The sequence below is a fragment of the Epinephelus moara genome, chromosome 1 (genome assembly GCF_006386435.1).
Source record: "Epinephelus moara isolate mb chromosome 1, YSFRI_EMoa_1.0, whole genome shotgun sequence".
In the NCBI taxonomy this organism is placed as follows: Eukaryota; Metazoa; Chordata; class Actinopteri; order Perciformes; family Serranidae; genus Epinephelus; species Epinephelus moara.
This window is the reverse complement of record NC_065506.1, coordinates 20,479,792-20,503,661: the sequence shown is the minus strand read 5'-3', so window position 1 is coordinate 20,503,661 and position 23,870 is coordinate 20,479,792. Positions and strand designations below refer to the sequence as shown.

At 41.0% G+C, this 23,870-nt stretch overlaps 1 protein-coding gene and 1 non-coding gene across 2 annotated transcripts in view; both read right to left on the bottom strand.

The window, feature by feature from the left end:
* Window positions 1-23,870, bottom strand: part of ush2a (Usher syndrome 2A (autosomal recessive, mild)) — a 256,530-nt gene that overhangs the window by 46,757 nt on the left and 185,903 nt on the right. The window contains exons 66-70 of the mRNA XM_050054481.1: window positions 21,325-21,522; window positions 20,981-21,135; window positions 10,752-10,950; window positions 2,429-2,536; window positions 613-796 (exon numbers count right to left, since the gene is read on the bottom strand). Of these exons, the coding sequence (XP_049910438.1) occupies window positions 613-796; window positions 2,429-2,536; window positions 10,752-10,950; window positions 20,981-21,135; window positions 21,325-21,522 (844 nt within the window). The remainder of the gene's footprint in view (window positions 1-612; window positions 797-2,428; window positions 2,537-10,751; window positions 10,951-20,980; window positions 21,136-21,324; window positions 21,523-23,870) is intronic.
* On the bottom strand, window positions 20,006-20,078 carry trnat-ugu (transfer RNA threonine (anticodon UGU)). The gene has a single exon. It is a non-coding gene; the product is annotated as a tRNA-Thr (tRNA).

Below are 23,870 nucleotides of genomic sequence, written 5' to 3'. Positions count from 1 at the left end.
AAGAATTCTATTTGGGGTAAGGAGAAATAGTCTCTGGAGAGAGGAGGCCAAGGAGAGGGAAAGAGAGAAGGGGGACAGGAGAAGAAGAGAAAGGGGAGGAGGAGGGGGGGGGTTATCATTTTACACTCCCATAATTAAAACAGAAAATCCATCTTAGAAAAAAGACACGGATTAATAAAGGTTAAATGAAAATAAACAGATAAATAAAATCTCCGCTCCACTGCTGTCTGTAAGCAAAAGCCAAATCTGATTTGTGTTTTAGTGTGTGTGTGTGTGTGTGTGTGTGTGTGCGTGCGTGTGTGCGTGTGGCAATGTTTGCGTCTGTCATTGGCATGTCAAATATTTGCTCATTAAATGACACAAACAGACATATACAGAGTGCAGTCCTGAGAGAGAGACATGGATGGGACGATAGCAGAGCTTTTAAAACAGGGTGACCCCGATATAAACACACGCACACTCGAAAGGGGAAAATTCAAGAATTAAAGGGATGATTAATTACGAAGCTACAAGTGAAGTGCGTTTATGCATCTGTGACGTCTACGTGTGTGCGCACGCTTGCATACGTTTGCATTCATGTGTGTGCAAAGCGAGCGAGTGCGTGCTCTCTACCTGTGGTTTGGCAGGAGTCCAGTGTCTGTGTAATTCTGGACACGGTCGTCTCCGGTAAAAATAGTGAGACCGTCTCTGTTCAGTCTGTACTGGGAGATGTGTCCATTAGGATGGCGTGGCTGATCCCAGTACAGCTCCACCGCAGATGTGTTTATTATCAGATGTCTGGGGCTGGACCATACACCTGAGACGCAAAGAAGAAAGAAGAGGAGTGAGTGAGTGTTTTCCACATTATCTGGCACCTATCATTAATTAGCAGCCCTTTGTCAGTTTATCTCAAACAAACTAAAACTGAAGTGCGTCACCTCGTGTACATAAACAGGACTTCTCCTGAGAGAGATCTGGCCGATACCAAAGTGTTCAACAGCAAACCCAAAAGCTTGTTTTCTTTTCACTGAGGACAACCTGAACCCTATTGAAAATAGGTATTTGAATGAGAATTCAGATTATCAAACTGCAGAGGCACGACTGAATTATGACGGAGAAGAAGACAAAGTTTTCTCATGAGATTATATTGAAACCAGGAGAGGAGAAGAACATGGACAGGCAGACAGGATGTCGTAAATTAAAAGGAACACAAATGTGTATAACTCTGTGCAGGAAGAGACTTAAATAAGCATTCAATTAAAAAACTGAATTGATATAAACATGAACGAGTAGCAGATATGTCAATTCCATGTGTTTTAGATTTTTTAAATTATGTAGTGTACATTTAGACACAAGGATATGAGTGGGGAGTGGTGGGAGGGATGATCCTAACAGTAGAAATATACTGTATTTACATAAAATAATAAATAAAGAGATTTGATCTGTAGAAAGAAAGACAAAGGATGGGTAGGTGAGGTGAACAGAGGGGGTAAAAAGGTGCTTAAAGCTAAGGAATGAGATTTAAATGAAAATGGGAGAAATATCAAAACCTCAGAGGGGAGATAAATGTGCAATAGATGGTAAAAGAAGAGGAGTGGAGAGGACAGGGGAAAAGAAAACAGATGTGGAAGGAAAAGATCAAGGGACACAAGAGAGAAGGAGAGGCAGTGGAGAGGAAGAGAACTGAGAGAACATGAGCAAATGAGAAGTGGATGAAAAGAGGGAAAATGATCCTGATTGAAGTTCTTTAATAAAAAACAATCCATGACAGCATTTTATTCAGGCAACAAAATAAGGCTTCGTCCCACCGTAGTCAACAGTAAGGAAGAAGAATGAGAGAGAGAAAGGTGAAGGGTAGCGAGATATAGTGTACGGCGACCAAAGGAGGATGTGAGAGGGGGAGGATTCACAAAAGGAGAGCAGTGCGAGGAGATGAGAGAAGTGAGAGGAGCGGAGAGGAAAAAGAAAAAAGTATCTGAAATATGAAATCAGTAAGGAGGACACTGACAAAGGTAAATTTGGTAAAAACATTTAACGAAATGCATGAGATATTGTGAACTTTAGTATTTATCAAAAATGATAATATCTTAAAGTCCTGATATGTTTCAATTAAGTTGAGTTTTTATGATAATTAATTATACATTTAAAACAATGTAAATGTTTGCCAGGATGTCAACAAAGACAATAATTTGTAAATATATTATTTTTATTTGACGTTAGCTTTACATTCTTGAGGGGAGAAAAATGTATGGCACATGTCTGTCTTACAGTTTTCTGAATCTGACAGGTATAGGAAATATTTAAGACCTGTGGAATCAGATTGAACACTTGTAAATAAACGTCACAGCATGAAATCACAATTGAAAGAATTCCTAAAATTTTTAATGAAGTTTAAAAGATTCTACAGGATCTCCAGAATTTTCATAAGTGCGTGAGTGCGTATGTGTACCAGCAGGGGAGGCTTGCAGGGTGCGTCCTGGGGAAGGTGAGCTGGCTCCACATCCGACAGCTGTGCAGGCTACCAGCACGAAACTGTAGTCTGTGTACGGCTGCAAACCTGTGGCACAGAGACATGTACACACATATGATAAAAAGGTCACAAAGGATGACTCCTACACATGAAGTATCGAAAATCACACACATTTCTTATGTTCGGATTCTTTTTTTATTCTCAACACAATAAACCGCGCATATTCGTTTTGCATAACATGAGATGCACAGAGGGATATACAGTGTAAGAGGATGAGGAAAGAGAGGAGACAAACAACAAAATGAAAAATAGGGTAAAAAGTAAGAAAGAGAGGGAAGCTTGCCCTGGTCCGTATCACAAGCTCTCTTCCTAACCGTTTTCTCCCTCTCTCTCTCTCTCTCTCTCTCTCTCTCTATCCATTTCACTCTCCCTCCCTCTGTTCTTTCCACACTCTCTCAACGGATGGATCCATATCTGTCGGTGTTAAATTATGCATGCCATAACTCAATAATGAAACAACGTAAAGATGGGCAGCCGCGGAACTGACATGGGATAGGACCGGTCCAACGCTGTAATGTCATCAGCTTTTGATCTATGATAATTATGATACCTCGGTATGCGTTTAGGCTACAGCGTCCAGACATGATTTATTTATAGGCACCCGCTATGCAGTCTAAAAGAAATCACATAGCGACTGAGTGATCCTTTAACTGCAACCACAGGAAATCAGTTTTCGGTGTTACATTTAACCTTTTATAGGACAAGTTAAATACTAGAAGTTGCTAAAAAACCCTGCATGTACCTGAGCAAAGTTATCCTTGAGTTAGAACCACTTTCAGGTGATTGAAAACCTTTGTTTCCTTCAGATATATTTTATGCCCAGGTCTGATTTACGGTGGATGGATGAGGATGAATGGATGGATGCAAATTCCTAATGTTGTCATGGGGGCTGACTGGATGTTTTATGGTCATTCACGTGGCTGACAGCATACAACAGCTTACAAATCAAATTGAAGGGAAAATAAAAGAAGTAAAATGACTTTATTTCAAAAGGATGAATAGAAAAACAGGCTTTGGCACTGCATAATACAGTGTCTTTATTTCTGACTTAAAATCTGCAGTATCTAAGGAGAGGTAATATATATTTTACAACATTAAGGATGTCTGTGAATTAGATAAATATGTTTTAATATTGAGAAACATTTTTCATACATTACTAATATATAAAATTTCTTCCTCTACTTGACCAAAGAGTAGTCAGGGACAGTACAGGACACTCGACTACCAAATGTGACTTATAATTTATTATCATTGATAATACAAATGTGTTATCACATCTGTAATTTAGTGAAAATAAAAAACCCAAATTTAACTATGTGTAAAATAAATATAAATAATGTTTTCAATATTATTTAGCTAATATTCTATATATTTCTAATTGCGTATATATTGGAGGCTGAGAGAGGGGAAACCCTACTTTGTGTCTCAGCTGTGATATGTATGTCGGTGCCCATCCTGTGTCGACGGTATACGGCAGAGAACATGGGCACAAGCACACACGCACGCACACACACACTCTGCAGAGGGGATTGGACAGCTGCACAGCGGAGTGCTTTACCACGGTTTCCTCACATCTCTTTCTACTGCTTTGCCTGCTTAACATGCCTCGCAGCCTGTCATGCTCAACCCAACCTCTGATCAATGTGTGTGTGTGTGTGCAAATGTTCTCACAATGTTGCCCTGTGTTTGGGTTAAATAAAGAAAATCTGCCAGCCATACAAAAGTACTAGGGTTAAAGCGTAAGGCTCTGTTACACTATTTAACTGTGCAACTAAGCGTGTGTATATGCGTGTGTCCACTCCAGCATAGTAAATGATATCTACACTGCAAGTGATGTCATTTGTTGCAACGCTGAATAAAGCAGTAACCCTTCACTACATTTTCCTACATACAGTCAGACAGAGTGTTCCTATGGGAGTCAGAATGGGGCAAAAACTGCAAAGACAACTTAGTTATAATATTCAACACAAGTAGACAACTTTATGCGGCAATGAAGACACGTGGCAGTGGCTTCAGAAACAATGAAAAATTGGATATTACGTGAAATCGCCCTGCATAAAAATAATGTTCCAAAATGCTTTTAAGTGTTGCCCGTAGTGATTAATACCAGCCTAAACTCAGGTCAGGAAGCAGAGAGGATTGATCAGAGAACATGCCAGTCAAAGTTGATTTATCAGTTCTGCTCTCTATGAAAGGAGCGCACGGTCAGACAGTAAAGGAATGTCAAAACTCTGTGAATGACCGCACATCATCTGACTCTCCATCCACTCTGTTTCATGCTATTTCAAATATAAACCAAAACAAACAAAATCTCGCTTCTCATTCAACACATGTGCATCTGCAGAGGAATGCAAACACACACACAAACACCTTTGATGTCTCTTGGTGTGTTTCAAATTACCTTTAAAACACTCTGCCTGAAGAGGGCAGTGTTGGTCTGCTGAAGAAATGACACCATGCCTACCACTGTGTGTGTTTGTGTGCGCAACAGAGAGAGTAAGTGTACATACGTGTGTGTGTGTGTGTGTGTGTGTGTGTGTGTGTGTGTGTGTGTGTGTGTGTATACCTGTATGTGCACATACCGGTGCATACACATGTGCTTATGTGCTTGATTATGGAAAGACAGAGGAAGCTTCAATCATTTTAACAGTGATCACCGGGAAGTGAAAAACGGGTGGAGGGCGTTTTGATGTGAGCAGCCAGCGGCTCACTAACACAGAGTGAGACAAGGCTGTAACTGTCATCATGAGAGCTGGACACAGTGGAGATTGGTGGGTTTTTGTGCAAGACAGACAGAGGAACAGAGAGAGACACACACTGGCAGTGAGACGGTGAAGAGTTGAAGCTCACATCGAACAGAAAAGTTAAAGAGAAAGACTGCATGTGAGAGAGTGAACAAACAAAAGACGGGATTGTGAAACTGTTGTTGTGGATCTCTCTAATGTGTGTGTGTGTGTGTGTGTGTGTGTGTGTATTGCAGTAAAAGTAACTGATTTAAAGCTGCATTTTATTGACAGGTTGCCATTCCCTGTTTGCAGTGGAGAATATGATAGGATGATGGGCACAGGCCGCAATACCATGCCAGTTACCTGATACACCACATCGAGAGAGTGAGACAGAGAAAGACAGAAAGAGAGAAGGAGAGACAGAGAGATGTGTTAATGTCCATATCACTATTTTTGTGTGTTGTATTTTGATGCTTTGGCAACATTGTTCTTGAAACTTTCATGCCAATAAAGTTCTTTGAATTGACATGAAAAAGAAAATAGAGAAAGACAAAGAAGTGGTGAAGTGAAAGAGAAGATGGAGAGAAGGTGGGGAAGCCAGGCAGAAGAAATGTGAGGCTAGGTGAGAAAGACATGAAAGGCTAAAATGGAAAGATAAGGGAAAGAGAAGAAAGAGAGGGGTGATACAATGAAGGGTCAAGCAGGAGAGGGAAATGTAAAGGGAACTAGAAACAAAGAGTTAGTAAGTAAAAAAGAACAGATGATGCATCAGGAACAAGTAAGAAAACAAAAGAAAAAACAGAAAGAGAGAGAGAGAGAGAGAGAGAGAGAGAGAGAGAGAGAGAGAGAGAGAGAGAGAGAGAGGGAGGAGAGCTTTGATAACACCTCTCCTAAATAATTAAGAGTTTGACTTCCTGTCTGTGGCTCCCTAATGCAGAGACCGTCTGGGATGGAACAATGAGATCAGGTTCACACACACACACACACACACACACACACACACACACACACACACACACAGTATATACAGATTCCCTAAGCCAGCAAACCCATATATGCAGGTTAAACTTATTGTACAGTGCACATCTTTTCATTTGTGTTGTAAATGCTTCATACATCTTCTGACAATTATAGCTCTTACTTTGCTTGTTTATCGTTGTATTAATATTTATTTCGGAGAAATATCTTGAAAAAATAAGTTTTCCCAACTGAAAAGAAAACCAATAATTTGTGAACCACTTCCATTCCCAGCTTTTAACAAAACAGTAGAGCTTCATTTCTATTAATTTAACTTGAAAGTAAATATTCAAATGTGGACTCATTTTGCTTGACCCTGAGTGGAAAAAAAAAAATCACTCAACTCAGACTAAGCTGGGTAACCCACGGATCTGCAATATTTCAGATAACATCTGTCCCACTGAGCTCCATCTTTTTACTGCAAGCCTGCCAAACTTGTTCTTTGCTCCAATTTTAGAAGTTAGAAGCAGAAGTCATGAAGTTACATGGTGTGGCTGGATGGAAAAAGATCCACATACTGTAAGGCTGACACTTCTCATAAGAGACAGATTCACAATTGACACATGAAAGCAAAGTTCTTGCCTATCTCCTCTCCTCCCTTTGCCATGTCTGCATGCCTGCACCTATAGCGCGGACCAATCAGAGCATGGGCTACGGGGGAAACGCATTAATAAATAAAAGAACATACTCTATTCCCTGCTGTTCTGAATTAATAATGAGCCTACAAAAGACCAATTAAACACATGATTAATGCCATAATCTATATAATTGCAGGCAATAATTCATAGTGAGCTAATGATAGCAATACTTAATATCGATTCACATGGGGTGTCTTTGTACAGTAGTGCTTAATTCTTTCTATGAAGTGTCACTTTTCAGAACTGCTAAAAATGCTAGTAATAAGAGCCCATTTCTTGCTTTCCTCAGGCAAATAAAAAAATAAACTGGGAATGGTAGAAGCCACAAATTTGTTTTTATAATTTGTCTGGCATCATAGAGGCTGCTGACTTTGGGAATTTTCATGTAACAGTGCAAACCAGTTGGAAGCAACAACACTTTCTGTAACATAACTTTGATTCTGGTAGTACAGAGGAATGATTCAGCGCCCCCACTGTTAACTATTAAAGGAATACTTGACCCTCATAACGATCATTTTGTGTAACTGTTACTCACAGCGTGTTACCTTGAATTCATAGAGAAAACTTTGTTTTTCTTGCATATTGCCACAATAAATCTAGATTCCAAAAAGGCAAAAATTATTAATCAATTGAAGTCATTGGGGACCACATTTAACAACAGCAAAACTATATCCAAACATCAGTTTACAAACTCTCACACAATTCCTGCAGTATGTTCCAAGTTTCATTTACCCAGGTAACTGCTCAGTGCTTCCCAAACACATGCATTTTCAATAAAACATTTGTACAAAAAACACGTCAGTACAAACAGTCTCATGCACGGCCAAGTAGCATGCCAGGGCAATGCGTGTTTGAACTCGGCTCTGGGTGAGCTCAAACACAAGCGCCTGCTCAGGCACACTACTTGTAAGTGGAAGTATTTTATATTGTAACATGTAAGTGAAAATGCATGTGTTTGGGAAGTACTGAGTGTGTGGATGAATTAGACTTGGATTATACCATACAAGTCATGAGCGAGTATATAACAGAATGTTTTGATATAATTTTGCTGGTCAACCTGGACCCGTTTCTCCGTTTACCCTGGTGGCATGGCAGAAAAATAAAGTGGTCACGTGTTGTGTAATTGATATACAAATAGCCCTTTTGTGGGTAAAGTATTCTTCTAAGGCAGAAGTGACAAAATACCATTTATAGGTGGGCAGTGTTACAGATAGGTTTTTTGTGGCGTGGCTTCTGAGATATAAAACCTTTTTTCTGGACTGAAGAAAACCACAAATGTCTCAAAGAGTTTTAATTATTTCTGCCTCAAAGGTGAAATTTGGGGATTTTATATACAGCACTGTATTTTTAGATCTTTACCATAAGGACCAGCAACAGGTACGCTTAATTAAAATGACTATTTTACTTGTTACTGTGTCATAATTCTATGTTTATCATTACAACAATGAATTGACATGAACCTTTCTTTATGAATCAAGGGCCTGCAGACCAAAGTGATCAAAATAAGTTACAACTCTACAAGAGTGACTTGATCTGGCTAAAAAAAATACATTCTCCAGTTTCTGTTGTTGGAGTGAGTGAATGAGTGAATGAGCTGTTGAAGCATCTGTCTCTGACAGCATTGAGAATCGTCAGAGAGATGCAGAGAAGATGAATAATGGCGTATTAAACATTAAGGATGGGGGAGTAGCGCGGCAATTATTTCTGTTCATATTTCACTGAAAACACTTAGATACATCCATCCATCTTTTCATCTGTCGCACTCTTTCTTCCTTTCTCCTTCACTCTGTTTCAAAAAGTGTCATTCTGTGCACCTTTCACCCCCTCAGTTTGTATAATTCTGTGTCACTCCCTCTTTATCTAATTTTGCTGTTGAGGTTACTCCCCACTCAGGCCCCTGCCCACCCTCTACCTCTCTGTTTTACCTTTTAGTGTATTGTTTTTGTATGTCAACTGGTCGGTGTTGCTAGTGGTATGAAACCAATTCAACAGCTATGATTTAACGGCAGTTACTTCATTACAACAGCAGCACTTACATACAGTTTGAAGAGGAACATGAGTTTGTATATGTACTCTGTGAAAGTGTGTGTATGTGTGTGCATGGGTATGAAAATGTAAAAGACACAGATTAAGACTAATTTTTAAAAATATTGCCAAAAAAATACAAAATCAATTGTGTTTAGTTTAAACTATATTAAATATGAATTTATACAATTGAATCAAATGAGAGACAAACCCTATTTTTTTTCACAGTAAATAAACATAGTGTGGTTGCTCTGAGCTGATATGCAGAACTGGTTTGGGACCATTAAAAGCTTTTTGGAATTAATCTGTAGTAGGCCTTAAAGTTTGATCCATTTCAGATCCTTTGTTATTGTAAAACTTTGTGATTCACTATGTCTGTGAGACAGTTAAACACAGGAAGTAATTCCTAGCGCATACATGTGTTGTACAAAGACAGCTGCAATGTGGAGAAACAAGAGCGGGAGAGAGAGACAGACAGACAGACAGATAAAGGGGAGGGAGAGAGTGCCCCAGTAGTGGTTTTGGCTGAATACTCAGGGTTTTCCAGTGTCTCACTGGGGGACAGGGGAATTTCACACACGCATGCTGGTTGCTTACACTGGCACATGGGGCTGGTACAGTATTACAGCACATTACCATCTCTATTTGGCATTGTTTGCTTTGCCTCATGCCTACACATACAAACACACATGCTTGTGCACACACAACTCCTGACCATACAAGCCAACCACAGGCACCATGGGAATAGTCTATCGGCTACTGGCAAAGCCGTTGCCTGGTCTGAGTCCAAGACAGAGCAGAGAGCAGAGCTGTGAGGGGGAAATGCCACTAAATTTCATCTTCAAAAGATGTCATCACTCGGTTCTTGCATGGAAAAATGTAATATTTAAAAATCAAATCACCAATTAAACACTTTAAATATTGAAATTTGAGTTTGAGTATTTCTATTCCAGAAGTAGGCATGTCTACTGTCATGGTTTTCTATTGGCACTTCTCTGTGGTGTCTCTTAAATTTTCTGTTTTTACACAGACAACAAACATTTGTTTTACAATGCTTTATGCAGGTGTTTGTGTCTGCATGTGTGTGTGTGTTTGTGTGTGTTGTGACTGATGGCAGAGGGCCAGCAACACAGCTCCTCCTCAGGGTAGATAAAACAAGACCCACAAATCACCCAGTCCTGACACCACCATGTTTGTGTGCAGATCTACAATATTAAGACAAGCCAACACTTGTGTTTGTCTCTCTCTGTGTGTACTTGCTGTATTTATTTTGTTCAGAGCCCTGGGTCTCAAACTGCTGCTGTTTTGAGTTTTTCTCAGGTGTATAGCTGGGTATGTGAGGTATCCGTCTGTGTGCCGGACCTTAATGTTTGAGTGTGCTTCTGTGCTTATTTTGTTTTTGTTTCTTTTGTGTGTACTCATGTGAGTGTGTTTGTGTCTGTGTGAGGGGCTGGGCCACAGACAGTATGGCGGGAATCAGGTGTAAATTCAGACATTAGATGGCTTCCCGAAACCAGCACACATAAATAAATGCATGACAAAGAAAAAAAATAGGAGTGGACAGATAAGGAGAAAGGAAGATGAGGAGGACTAGAGAGGGGTATAGGAGAGGAGAAGAGCAGGAGTTAGGAGATGATTCAAATATGACAAAGGACAGGAGTACGGGGGAATATCTGGTGTGAGGTAAGGAGGTGAGACTGACATGAAAGAATTGAGAGGTGCAGGAAGAGGAGGAGAGGAAAATAAGAGGGGGGGGGGAGAGAAAGGATAGAGAGGGAACTTAACAAGCTAAAGAATGGAGGAAAAGTGAGGCATTTGATAAAATGAGAATCTTACCAAACACAGTATAATTTCTGGGCCCATCGATGTGTGTAAATATGGTTCCAACACCAGTCTGGTTCAGGTGGTACCGCTGTATGTTTCCATTGGGACGTGTCGGTTCAGACCAGCTCACACTGAGGGAGGAGGGGCTTAAAGCTGTGACCACTGGAGGCTGAACGCCCTCTGGGACTCCCTGGACTGTCACTGCCACCACCTGAACACACACACGTATACAGACACACACACAAACAGAAGAAACACGTTTCAGATATTTTACAGAATGTAAAAAGTGTGGCTAACAGATGGATTTCTGCTGCGACCATTTATGAATGTAATTAACATGATCACAACCCAATAAAAAACTGCATCCAAATTCAGAGCTTCCCTCTCTAAGGTAATAAAGACCTTGTTGACGACAGAGAAAGACATTTGCTGGTGATTTAATTTATTTCCCCAAAAATAAAAGGAAAGGTAAAATGTAGACACTAACACATTTTTGTATTATAACCTGCTGCCATGCACGGACAAACCAGGGAACAAATGAAACCAAAACACAAAGTGTCCACAACTTGCATGATGGAAGAACCCTAAATCAATCAATCAATCAATCAATCAATCAATCAATCAATCAATCAATCAATCAGCCACAACAAATCATACAAGATACATTCATCATTCATTAATTTTCTGTAACTGCTTATCCTGTTAGGGGTTGCAGGTGTGCTTGAGCCTATCCCAGCTGACACTGGGCGAGAGGCAGGGTACACCCTGGACAGGTCGCCAGACTGTCACAGGGCTGAGACATAGACAGACAGACAGACAGACAGACAGACAGACAGACAGACAGACAACTATTCATGCTCACATTCACACCTTAGCCAGTTTAGAGTCACCAATTAACATGATGTTTATGTCTTTGGATTGTGGGAGGAACCTGGAGCACTCGGAGAAAACCATTCTGACACGGGGAGAACGTGCAAAGGCGATTTTAGGCAGGGTCTTCATTTAGGATCCTCGTGACCTGAGGGTAGAAGCTCTTTCTGAGCCTCTCAGTGCTGGCCTGGTGTAACCGGTACCTTCTTCCCGACCTCAGAAGGGGGAAAGGGTCCTTATTCAGGTGTTTGGGATCTTCAATGGTTCTCCTGGCCTAATTTTTGCAGCGCCTGGTGTAAGCATACTTTAAGCACTGTAAAGCAGCCCCTATAGTCAACCACTCTTTGCAGGGCCTTGTGGTCCTGTTTGGTGCTGTTTCCGCACCAGGCAGTGATGCTCAGGATGCTCTTGATGGTGCAGGAGTAGAAATTCCTCAGTATTTGAAGGGATACCCTGAATTTCCTCAGGCGTCCAATGTGAAGTCTCTGACTTGACTTTCTCACCACTGAGTCTGTATGCAGCGCCCAGGTCAGGCCCTCTGTGATGTGGATGCCAAGGTCCTTAAAACTGTCCACCCTCTTCACTGAGGACTAGTTGACATAAAAGGGAGGGGGGGGGGTCCTTTGCTGCTTCTGCCCAAAGTCCATTCTCATCTCCTTAGTTGATGACGTCCAGGAGTAGGTTGTTGTCTTGACACCAGTGGATCAGGTCCTCTTCATCTTTCAGGTGGGCCTTTTTTGTTGTTTTCTGTAATCAGGCCCACCACAGTTGTGTCATCAGCTAACTAACAATGGTGTTGGAGTCTGAGGTGGCAGCACAGTCATGTCTGTACAGGGAGTACAGCAGGGGACTCCAAACGCAGCCCTGGGGTGCTCCTGTGTTTAGAATGAGGGTGGTAGAGGTGTGTTTGCCCACTCTCACAACCTGTCGTCTGCCTGTCAAGAAGTAAAAGATCCACATGCACAGTGAGGTGTTTAATCCCAGATCCTTGAGTTTTGTGATGAGCCTGGAGGGAACTATGGTGTTAAACGTGTTAAAGTGTAGTCAACGAACAGTGATCTCACATAGCTTCCTTTCTCTTCCAAGCGAGATAGGGTGGTGTGGACGATGTCTGCTATGGCGTCCTCCCTTGATTGGTTAGGATAGTAGGCAAACTGTAGTGGGTCCAGTGTGTTGGTTGGCGAGGAGCAGATGTAATCTTCGACCAGCTGTTCAAAGCACTTCATCACGACAGAGGTGAGTGCCACTGGGCGGTAGTCGTTCAGGCCTGTTGGTTTTGTTTTCTTGGGCACAGGAATGATGGCAGACTTCTTGAAGCACATGGAGATGACAGACCCTGTCTGCAATCCGCAAACTATGGATTTTACACACAACACTATATTTTATTCCTAGAACCCACTGACCTAGAGGCAAGAACCATGTCACTTGTGTAAATATGTAGAAAAAAGAAAAGAAAGGTGAATGCAATGCCAGCCATTACAGTCCAGTGTTTGTGTATTTAATGGCAATTTTACCTAGAGCAGTATACCAGTGAGAAATTACTGGAGACTAAGAGTTTGTTGCTTCCAATTTAAGGATTATCTCTCCAGAATGTTACTCATTCTGATGACAACATAGATCTTGTGCCTTAATTGACCTACTCCGCTGCTTTTGCACTTCTGCATGACCAAGAAACCAACCTAATGCTGCTTTAGTGATGCAACTGGCGAGGAAAAAAAAAAATCACTGCTTTTTAGCACACTGTTGTGAGTGACCATCTTATTGTAAATTCCTCGTGTAGTATCTGTGGGCCCCTCTGAATGCTGGGTGAATGTGGAGACCACAGAATCACAGGGCAATCTGCTGCTAATGGCAACAGGGATATCCTGCCTTAATAGACTGTCACTAGCACTTCCCCCACCTGTCCCACACAGTGCTATGCAATTAGAAGACTGCTACTACAACTAAGGAGACACACGCGCGCGCACATAAACACGCACACACAGGTACATGCGGGTATACGCACGCCAACACAAAGAGGTGGAAGAGAGGAAACAGAAAGGGAGAAAGAGAAGAAGAAGATAAGGAAGATGCAGGGAAGGAGTAGCATCAATCAGTGAGTGCCTCAGTGTGCTGTTAACTTGGATGTCTGTCAAGACTTTGCTCAAATGTAAAGGAAATAAAGTCATACAACACCCTACTGTATGCAAGTGTACCCTAAATGTAACATTAAGTTCATCGTTGCTTTGGTGGACAACTTAACTCTTAAACTTAACATTCCAATGACTTAGAAGAACCTGGGTAATCCAGGTTCCCTTTGAGGTGCAATTAACTCACTTATGATACTACCTGTCTCTAAACCGATTTGATTTGAAATGACTGATTCATTCATCTTATAGTTTATTGATCAGGTAGATAAAACATGGAATGTACACATGACATAACAGCTCAGAAAATACAATGCAGGTGCTCAGATTTCACTCACATGTAATGAAAAGCTAGATACATGAAAGCATGCCTCACTGAGATACTCTCCATCCAACCCTTCTTCCTGTATACAAAGGAATGAAAACTTAGAGGACCAGATGAAAATGGGAAAGGGATAATGTTGGACACCAGATGACAGTTGCTGTGAAAGAGAAACTGGTGTTTGGACAGTGGAAAGCAGAGAGGATGAGAGCGGTTAGGAGAGGAGAGAGACAACAGTTGGGAGAAAGTGAAGTGTGTGACGTTGGGATCAGAGGAATGACAGGAGACAAATAGCAGAGAGAACAGGACAAAAGGATTCGAAGACAGAGGAGGACCAATCGCTCTTCCTCCCTCTCTAAGTGACCAACCGTATTAGATCAGCACCTTCTGTTGTCACAGCAGGTGTGCGTTTGTGTGTGCCTGTGTTTGTTTGTCCGTGCCCGTGTGTGTGTGTGTGTGTGTGTGTGTGTGTGTGTGTGTGTGTGTGTGTGCGTGAGTGAGTGTGAGGGGGCTGATGCCAGGTAATTGCAGTGGTGTATTAGGTTAGCCCAAGTTATCCCATAATTGGGACTGTTTGGCCAATTTTCACTGGTGTACAAACTAATCCAACTCACTCCCTTTCCACCCTCTGCTGGGAGAGTGTGTGCTTGTTTGTGTGAACATATATGTATGTGTGTGTATGAGGGACGGAGGTAGACAGAGAGAGCACGGGAGAAAGAGATTGAGCTCGTAGTGTAGCTGTGTACGGCTTGTGCAGGGTTTGTGCATGTTTTCGTGGTCGTGTAGTGTACAGCTAAATGGAAAAAAGTTTCGAGGCAGGATGATCCAGAAGCCTGCTTCTTTAAAGAAATGTTTTTACTATTCAGTGTTTCCCACAGGTCTGAAATACAACTGTGTTAAGAAAAAAACATATATATATACAGTATGTGTACATATATATATATATATATATATAAAATTGTTACTAAGCCATTTCTAATAAATACAGTGGATCGGCAGATTTTGAAATTTCATCATGTTGGGGGGTAAAAATTGGGTAAACTGAACTCCAGGAAAACAGCAAGGGAGAGGGGCAGGAAAAGCAAAATGGTTGGCAAGCATGGGAAGCAAATTTTTATCAAAATCAGATCATTTACATTTTATATATTCTTCATATTGTTTATTTATTTTCGTGCCAGATTCACATGCAGCTCACAGAGAAACAAGACCAGAGGAAACTACTGCTGCAGATCGGAAGCCAGTGTTGTGTTGAGGTCTGTTTCTTGGTTGATATGTTTCCTCTAACTCTAAACCAACCACATAGGGGGTGCTACGCAAAGCATCATTCTAACAGAAGGGAAACATCATTTGACAATGAAACTGTCTTTGACACAACATCAGCACTTCGGGGCATTTTTGCCTTGGCTGCCGTAGCAAAATAAAAAATTTCAGGAGGTGTAGAGCAAGGGGAGATTATCCACTAGTTAACTGATCGCAGATTGGCATCTCTCAAATGAATGAAAAAAACAACAAAAAATGGCTATAATGGGTCGCCAAATATACTTGAGCAACAGTACATATACCTGGGCAAGTAAAGTCTGTTCGTGGGAAACGCTGGAGGTCCAGTTGGTGCATCATTCGCATCATGATGTTGGCTTTATTCCGTTATATAATACTAATGCCTACTGAGAGCAAAACTTTGGCAGGGAGAGAGCACATGAAAGCCAGAGCTTTGCAATGTCCCAGTCGGTGTCAGTGTCCCTGCTTTAAATACATATATCACGGAATGGACTTCTTATGAAACACAATTTTCTCATTATATCTTCTAGGGTTTTCCAGTTATATACTCAAAATAAAATCAGACTAACAGCAGAAAACAGGAGCAAATTACTTAAATTACTATTTCTATCCTAGTGTAAACTGTCCAGTAGAAAATGGTAGAGAATTTCACAAAGTAAATGAACCAGATTTTAAAAGAGATGTATACAACATTTAAAGCATGAATATAGCAGCTTGCATCTATTTGCTGGGTAAAGATATGATGGAGTTATGGTATCTGCCTGAGCAGAGAATGAAGCTATGCATGTTGTAATTAAGGCTTTTATTTGTTGTCGTGGTAGACGGTCCGGCGGCGCACGCGTGAAGGTGCATGTAAGTCCCTATGTGTGTATCCTACTAGCTAGCTAAATATCACCGCTCTGCGCCGGGCTGGAATGGCAGTTACCGCTGATAAGGCCGTCACAACCCACGATGTTGTTAGCTGCTACTAGGGACGCACCGATTATTCGGTAACCGAATATATTCGGCCGAATATTGCAACAAAACACACATTCGGTATTCGGTGGAATAAGTGAAAAGCAAGGCCAAATAATAGCGGCGTGTTTTGATGATGCAATCAAACAGCGTGCAGTGACGGACGGAGTAAAATCAAAGATACTGGATTAAAATGTCGGCAGTGCGCCGATATTTCAAAGTGTTGGAGAGTGATAGAAGAAAAGCGGTTTGCAAACAAAGTGTTGGAGAGTGATAGAAGAAAAGCGGTTTGCAAAGCATGTAATACTGAACTATCTAGAGTAGTGTTGCAGGGTATACTGGTACCAACGGTAGACCGCAGTACGTGTTGCAGGGTATACTGGTACCAACGGTAGACCGCAGTACTAAAACACAGTGATTTGTTTTCCACAGAGCTCTACGGTGCGAGCATTTTACTCACATTTGCGACTAAAAATAGTTTTGTGCGAGCAAAAGAAATCATTCAGGAGCAGTTGTGTGAGTACAGATATCAACCAGCAACAAAAACGAAAGACGAATCCTGCCGGTTGTAGGTTGAACGGGGGTCACAGACACAGACAGGAATGTATTCCTGTCAAATACGGCGGCCATAGTGCTCTGTGGCGCAAGATAACGGCTTACCGGCGATGGAGAAGCCCAGCTCCAGGTCCAATAATTTCCTCTTCTTGGTGTCATGACTGCCCAAAAGTACCTCAACAGCCGAGCCGTGGTGGCACACAGGTGTGTGACGTGTCAGAGGAGAAACAAGCTGTTCACATTTCTTTCTTTGTGGCAGGTAACGGTCCACAAACCTCACCATACTTTAGGGACTGTTCTTAACTTGTCAGGGGAGGAGGGTGGCTGGTTGATTTTTGGTTGACTTTTATTTTATTTATTTATTTATTTTATTTTGATCCCCCCTATGTTAATCACTTATTGATGCTGTTTTTGAAGTATGAATAAGTCAATAAGTAATTTATTCCATTGAAATATCATTGATGTATTATAGAAAAGTGATTTATCTTTTTATAAATGACAAAAGGCACATCTGCCTCATTTTCGCTGTGGGTATCATGATCTACTCAGAACCATGATATTTTCATTGGTATCGTACCGTGGGTCCCAATTTTGGTACCGTGACAACACTAATCTGGAGGGGGTTCATCTGCAAAAACTAATGAAAACCTAAACAACGGCATTCGGTATTCGGTACTTGGTATTCGGCCAAGCGTTTAATTTTATTCGGCTTCGGCCACAAATTTTCATTTCGGTGCATCCCTAGCTGCTACCCACCACCTAAGCCACCTACACGCTGACAACCATGTGCCGACAGCCTGATTTAGACTCTGTATGTCATACAAAGCTCCTTAAATATATTTTTCCTCAGAAACTACAGTTAAATGTTGATTGAATACTTGACTTTTTGTCACAGGGCAAGAAACATGGCTGCAAAGTATTTTAGACTTTGTTGCCGACAGAAGTCTTTTTGCTTCCTAATGTTGTGTCTCTGTTAAGCTGTTGTCTAGAGATTTACCTTTACCTGGGCTCTACTCTTTGTATAGGTCTGGTTGCTATGGCCATAAACATGACAACAGAAGACTACTGGCTACTTACAAGCCTAATCATACCTACATCCATCAATATGTAATGACTTGGCATGTATGGGAGCCGAGCAAGGCTGACATTAGGATTGTTTTAACAAGGTGGAGAGAAATGCAAAAATATTCACAAATCAGCATATGCCAGTTATCAACACAATACATGTACAAAAAATAATAATTAATGCCTGAAATAATAACAGAATCACTATGTACATACAGAATATGGGAAAGACTAGATGAACTTTGATACATTATTCTTTCCCTTCATCTCTCTGACAATTTACCACACCTCTCTTTATCACTACACTACATCCATCCATTTCTAATTCATCCATATCATCATTCTCCCCAGCATTCACTCAGTGTATACATTCATTTATCCATCATCTATTTATCCATCAACCCTCAAAACCTGTTAAACCAACTGTACTTCCATCTCACCCTCTCATCCATCCACCCCTCTACTGACACATCTACAGACTCTGTCTTTACGTAAGAATGTGCTCATCAAAATAATGAGATGTTAAATTAGCTTTAAAAAAGCCAGAAAGACAGTTTTCAACGTGAGCTTTCATCACCCCTAAGCCGGAGAAATTAATTGTTGTGGTGATATCAGCTCTGCTACAGCCAGAGAGATAGCGGGGGGGGGAGTTCTGTGTGAAGCTATTATGGACGCTATCACAAACATCAGGTAGGCTCAGCAAATCCAGAGCCTCGCATACAGAGGGAGAGCGGAAACAAAGCTAAATAAAAACTTGTTCCGACATGGGAACAGTACAGAGTTCACACAGCGTGGGAACATCACACACTGTGGTTTCTTAACAACAAAGGTCAGACACAGGTTTAAAATTTGTAAAATATCACTTGCAGGACAACTGAGCACCTGAATTACAATGCAAAAAAAACATCTAGAAAACAGCGCCCGAGCCTTTTACGAGAGGGTAAAAGGGCATTTAGCTGAAAGGCCACTGGCCAAACAATCGACCAGATGAGCAACCAACTGCAGAAGAACTATGCTGCAAGGTTGCTGCTGTACGTTTGCACAACGTAAAGCACGGGGTTGCATCTCTAGGCAATTTCTCCTTGACAGAACAAAAAAGATAAAGTGATCTTTGCACACTTTTATTTGGAAAGGCAGGAAGTATTTCAGGTGTGTAGGAGAATTAAGGATGAATTCAAGTCATAAAAGTAGCTCCTGCACGATGCTGACTCGCTACAATTTGGTTCAAGTGGCAGTTAAGCTGATTTCTGTTTCTTGACAAAAAATAAAACCCACTGACAAAAGCAATATTGCTTTACAAATGAAAACAAACCAACTTATGTATTTTCTCTCAAAGCAATGGTAAGAGTTCTCTCTTGTCCCCCCCCCCCCCCCCCCCCTCTCTCTCAAAACACACTTTTTTTTTTACACACCTCTCTTTTCCTTTAATTGTTCGGCCTAAATTAAGGAAATGAACTCAACTACTGAGTAAAGTGGTGCTTAGTTCAGTGAAGCTCAGTCCATCTTTAGAGGAGCCATTAGATAATCATACAGGGGAATAATGTCTTTATGAAATGGGGTGCTACAACAGAGTAAGGTTTTGGAAAGTGTGAGTGTGTTGATGTGTGAAAGAGCGAGAGCTCTACATGGAGGCCTTGCAAAGCACAGAGAAGAAATCAACAGAGCAGACACTCCCTTTCCAATTGCGGGTGCAATCAGTAATATTTAGGGTAATTTTAGTCTTTTTATACAAAATAACTTCAATAATGAAAACTTTCATGGAAAATGTTCGTTCATGACCTTTTGTCCATGAAAATGACAAGACGTTGAGCTTAAAATAGATCTTTGGTTAAAAAACCTATGATGAAATGTATGTTTTGTTTTCACTGACTAAATGAGAAAGACTAAAACCTTAGTTTTTTTAGCAGAAGAAGAAGAAAGAAAGTAGATATAATATACTTTATCAAAAAATTATATCTGGCACTTCTCCAGCCACCAGTCCATGCCCCATATTTGATCCAGACAGGAACCCAGATAGAAGATTGTACCTACAAACTTCCAGTTCCAAAATCAAGTCCCTACAGACTGATCTACTGCTGCCCTAAATCTTAATGTGAAGGCCCTGGTGAGGATCGAACTCACGACCCCTGGTTTACAAGACCAGTGCTCTAACCACTGAGCTACAGAGCCTCTGTCAAGACTCTTCGGACATTGAAAATTATATGAGAGGAGAACAGAATGATGATTTCTTTTATGAAATGTATTAAACTTGCCACGATCTTCTCATACCCTACAAGCAGTATGAGATCAGAGTTCCGACAGGCTGGTAAGCTCCAGCATGTTTTGTAATAGTTGGCGCAAGGGTGTTTTGCTAGCCTAAAAAAACACAGATGCCGGAGCAGCATCAGCAGTTATTTCGAGTTGTGAGCTGTATTTCAGCAGTAAATAAGCAGCCGTATATGTCTGACTGTAGATGGTGGAGCTTCTGAATGGATTTGTGGAGTTTGTTGATTGCAGCGATGGTTGTTGGCAGCTAGCTCCACTTGTTAGCTGCCGAACCACAGTCCAGTGAGCAGTCACCAGCCACCGAATTTCACATCTGTTGATCCCTGCAGGGCTCAACTCAGATCCGGACTGTCTCAAGATGGTTTATTGTTTTATTGGTGTTTGACAGGCAGGTAGGAGGCTCAGTTATCTGAGAGTGTAGCTGCGCTGTAAATAAACAGTCTAGACTCAGTGGAGTTTTCTCAATGACTCTGTTAGAGGACAAATATTTAAACCTCCAGACAAACACCTTGCAGCTTTAGAAAGAATTCAGGATTATAAGGTTATTTCTCTCCCTTTTAACAGTGAGATCAATAAGTCGGAGTTTACAATGAACCTTGGTAAAAATTCTTGTTGTCTGAAATTAGTTATTTATTGTCCTAAAGTGAAATTTTGAGCTTTTCAAATTATGTTTCAAATGATGATGATATTTCAAGCTTTATGAATAGACAGGCCAGCATAAGGTGAGAAGCCGCTAATAAGCTAATACTGTGGCACAACAGAAAATGTGAGTAACAGCACTGACACAAACACACATACAGTCTTACCTGTGTACTGTCAGTACAACCAGCCCGGTTACAGACCCTTAGCTGGTAACTGTATTCCTGGAAAGGCCTGATCCCACCCACATCAGTGAAACGGTGTTCATCACCACGGTAACGCTCCTGTCCATCCCGCAGTATAACATAGTGGGTGATGTCCCCTGGCAAAATAGAAGAAGTATTTTTTCACAACCAATGTCCAATTTTTCTTAATACTTAAAACATTTGGCTTTTTGATTTTTAAGGTCAAATCCAGATTAATAAAAAACGCCCCTCTACTGAAGTTAATCCAACTGAAACCCATCTACAGAAAAGCATTTTTATTGATACACACATGCACACATACACACCATTAGGCCTGGCGGGTGCTTGCCATTGCAACTGGATGATGTCATCTCGTTCACCTAAGCGACTCCAGCGAGGCGGTGCCACTCCCCATGGTTTGTCCTCACTGGTGGTCACTGTTGTAACATCACTGGAGCCTCGTCCAAAGCTGTTCCAGCCCCTCACTCTGTACTCATAGGTGGTGAAGGGCTCCAGGACAGAGTCTGTTTGTTGTTAGAGAGTAAGGAAGACAGGAGGAATGGAGAAGGGGAGCAAAAAGAAGAAAAATAAATTCAGGAGAGGTGCGAGAAAATAATCAACAGATCTGTCAGTAAGATTGGCAATACACTGATTCATGAATCATCTACATTTACTTAAAAGTATGAAAAATATAGTAGAAATATCTCTCTACATTAACATGTACTAACAATATTTCCATCTTTGATAATGTGAGTACTGGGAGTTGTACTGGCAATGTAAGCACACTTTATATGAACATATACCAAATATATGCACTATCACTGGTGCATAGTTGTAAATGTCAGGCCATTACTGAAGCATTCTGGGAGACAGGCTGTGACAACCCTTCTGGTGAGGTACACATACAGGAGCATATATACATACAGATGCACTTCCACAAGCTCACGCATACATGTGCATTATTTTTAGGAGTGTTAAGGGACTGTTGCTGTAAATGAGACCACGTTTTAACCACCAGTCTGGGACTCTTGTCTTTACTGCTGTGATAACTGAAGCAGCAAAACACACACAGTGGCACACACATGTAAATAAAACACTGAATGTGTGTGTGTGTATAGATGCCTAGAAACGGACTCTCTGTGTTTGATTAAAAACTAATATCAAGAAGTATAAATATAAACAATACAGTACATATTTATAGCACTGATTGCGCATGTGGGGCTATCTGTGTGTGATCTACCTTAGTTTTTTTCCCAGAGCAGTATAGCATGATACCCTGTGTGTGTGAGTGTGTGTGTGTGCATGAGAAACATCTGGTGTATGGTGGGTGGCGACAGCTTTATGTGCCTCTGCCCAGATGGTGTCACAGCATTGCCTAGAAAGTCTTATCCTAACCGCCCCATGCTACACACACACACACCTACTAACACGCACACACATAAAAACACATTCACTACAGAAGCACACTTAAATGGTAACTTACTGGACACAGACACACACACAAAAAAAACATGTAATTATTGTACAGTCAGCCACACACACACATAACATTCACAACCACAATTAGTCCTGATTAAACAGACGTAACTACCCAGATAAATAATGTGTGGACAGACTGAAAATCCTGACACACACGCCCACAAACACCAACACACACACATACACCCCAACTCCCTTTGGGCTGATAAATAGTAGAGAATGTTGAAATGGCATTTAAACGCCCATCTCTAAGTTTTAATGACACACAAGTGTACAGCACAGAGAGAGTTACCCTGATAACAGCTATGAATGTACACTGCAACAGCTGTCTTGGTGTGTGTGTATCTCTATGTGTGTGTGTGAGTGTGTGTGTGTGTGTGTGTGTGTGTGAGAGAGAGTGTGTGTGGAAGGGCATCTGTCTCTAAAGCCCGTTGATTGCAGCCGCTGACACATTTAGAGTAAATGCAGAATTGGATTCTGCAGGCTTGAAATTTCCGTGAGCGGTGTGTCTCACAGATGGCTATTTCCTGTATTAGTTATTCCTCATAGTGGCTCAGAGGACTGAAGTGGGAGTCCCAATTTCCAACAAAGTCACAGGTCAGAAGCAGGGATGCAAATTTATTATGAATGGTGCCGATATTTAAAACTTAAGTGCATTAGGCATACAGATGCATGCCTACACCAGAAAAGATTATTATGTGATTAAAAAGTAAAGCTGAACTGTGACACTGCTGACTATAGGCATTTATTTTTATTGACATATTTTTACTACAACAGCATTGGAAGCTTTTTAAGGTCTGACAAAACTGCTAATGTAACATCACTTAGGTAAGTGGACTTAACTGAACTACAATTCCTCATTACAAAGAAAGAAAATTGTCAATCTGCTCAAATCACTAAATGACAAAAAAAAAAAAAAAAAAAAAAAATTGCAAATGCTAACATGCTTTCAAGTTAGAAGCAAAGTGAAGAGCAGAGATTGGGAAAGGAGGCTGGAAAAACATGTTTGATCAATAAGCAACTGGTTGGACTTGAAGAGGTCCATGAGGCAATGAGTGATACAAACATTTTGTTTTAAAGAGAGATGATAGTAGAGGCAAATTTGTTTGCTGGCAAAACAAATGACCTTTTGCTAAGCCCCACCCCCTTTGGATTAGTCTGACAAGCTGTCAGAGGAGCCCACACTGTAACTAACTGCACTCTCTGAAGAAATATTATTGTATTTGTGGAAAAATGAAAGAGTGATTCCAGAGAGAAGCAGACAGAGGGGTCTACAATCTGTGTTTGAAGGATATATCCAGGATGTCAAACTGACTCAGCAGCAACAACAGGTTAAAAAGACAAAGATAGTTAGAAGCTAAAGCCGAACTATAGGCTACAGATCACAGTGTAA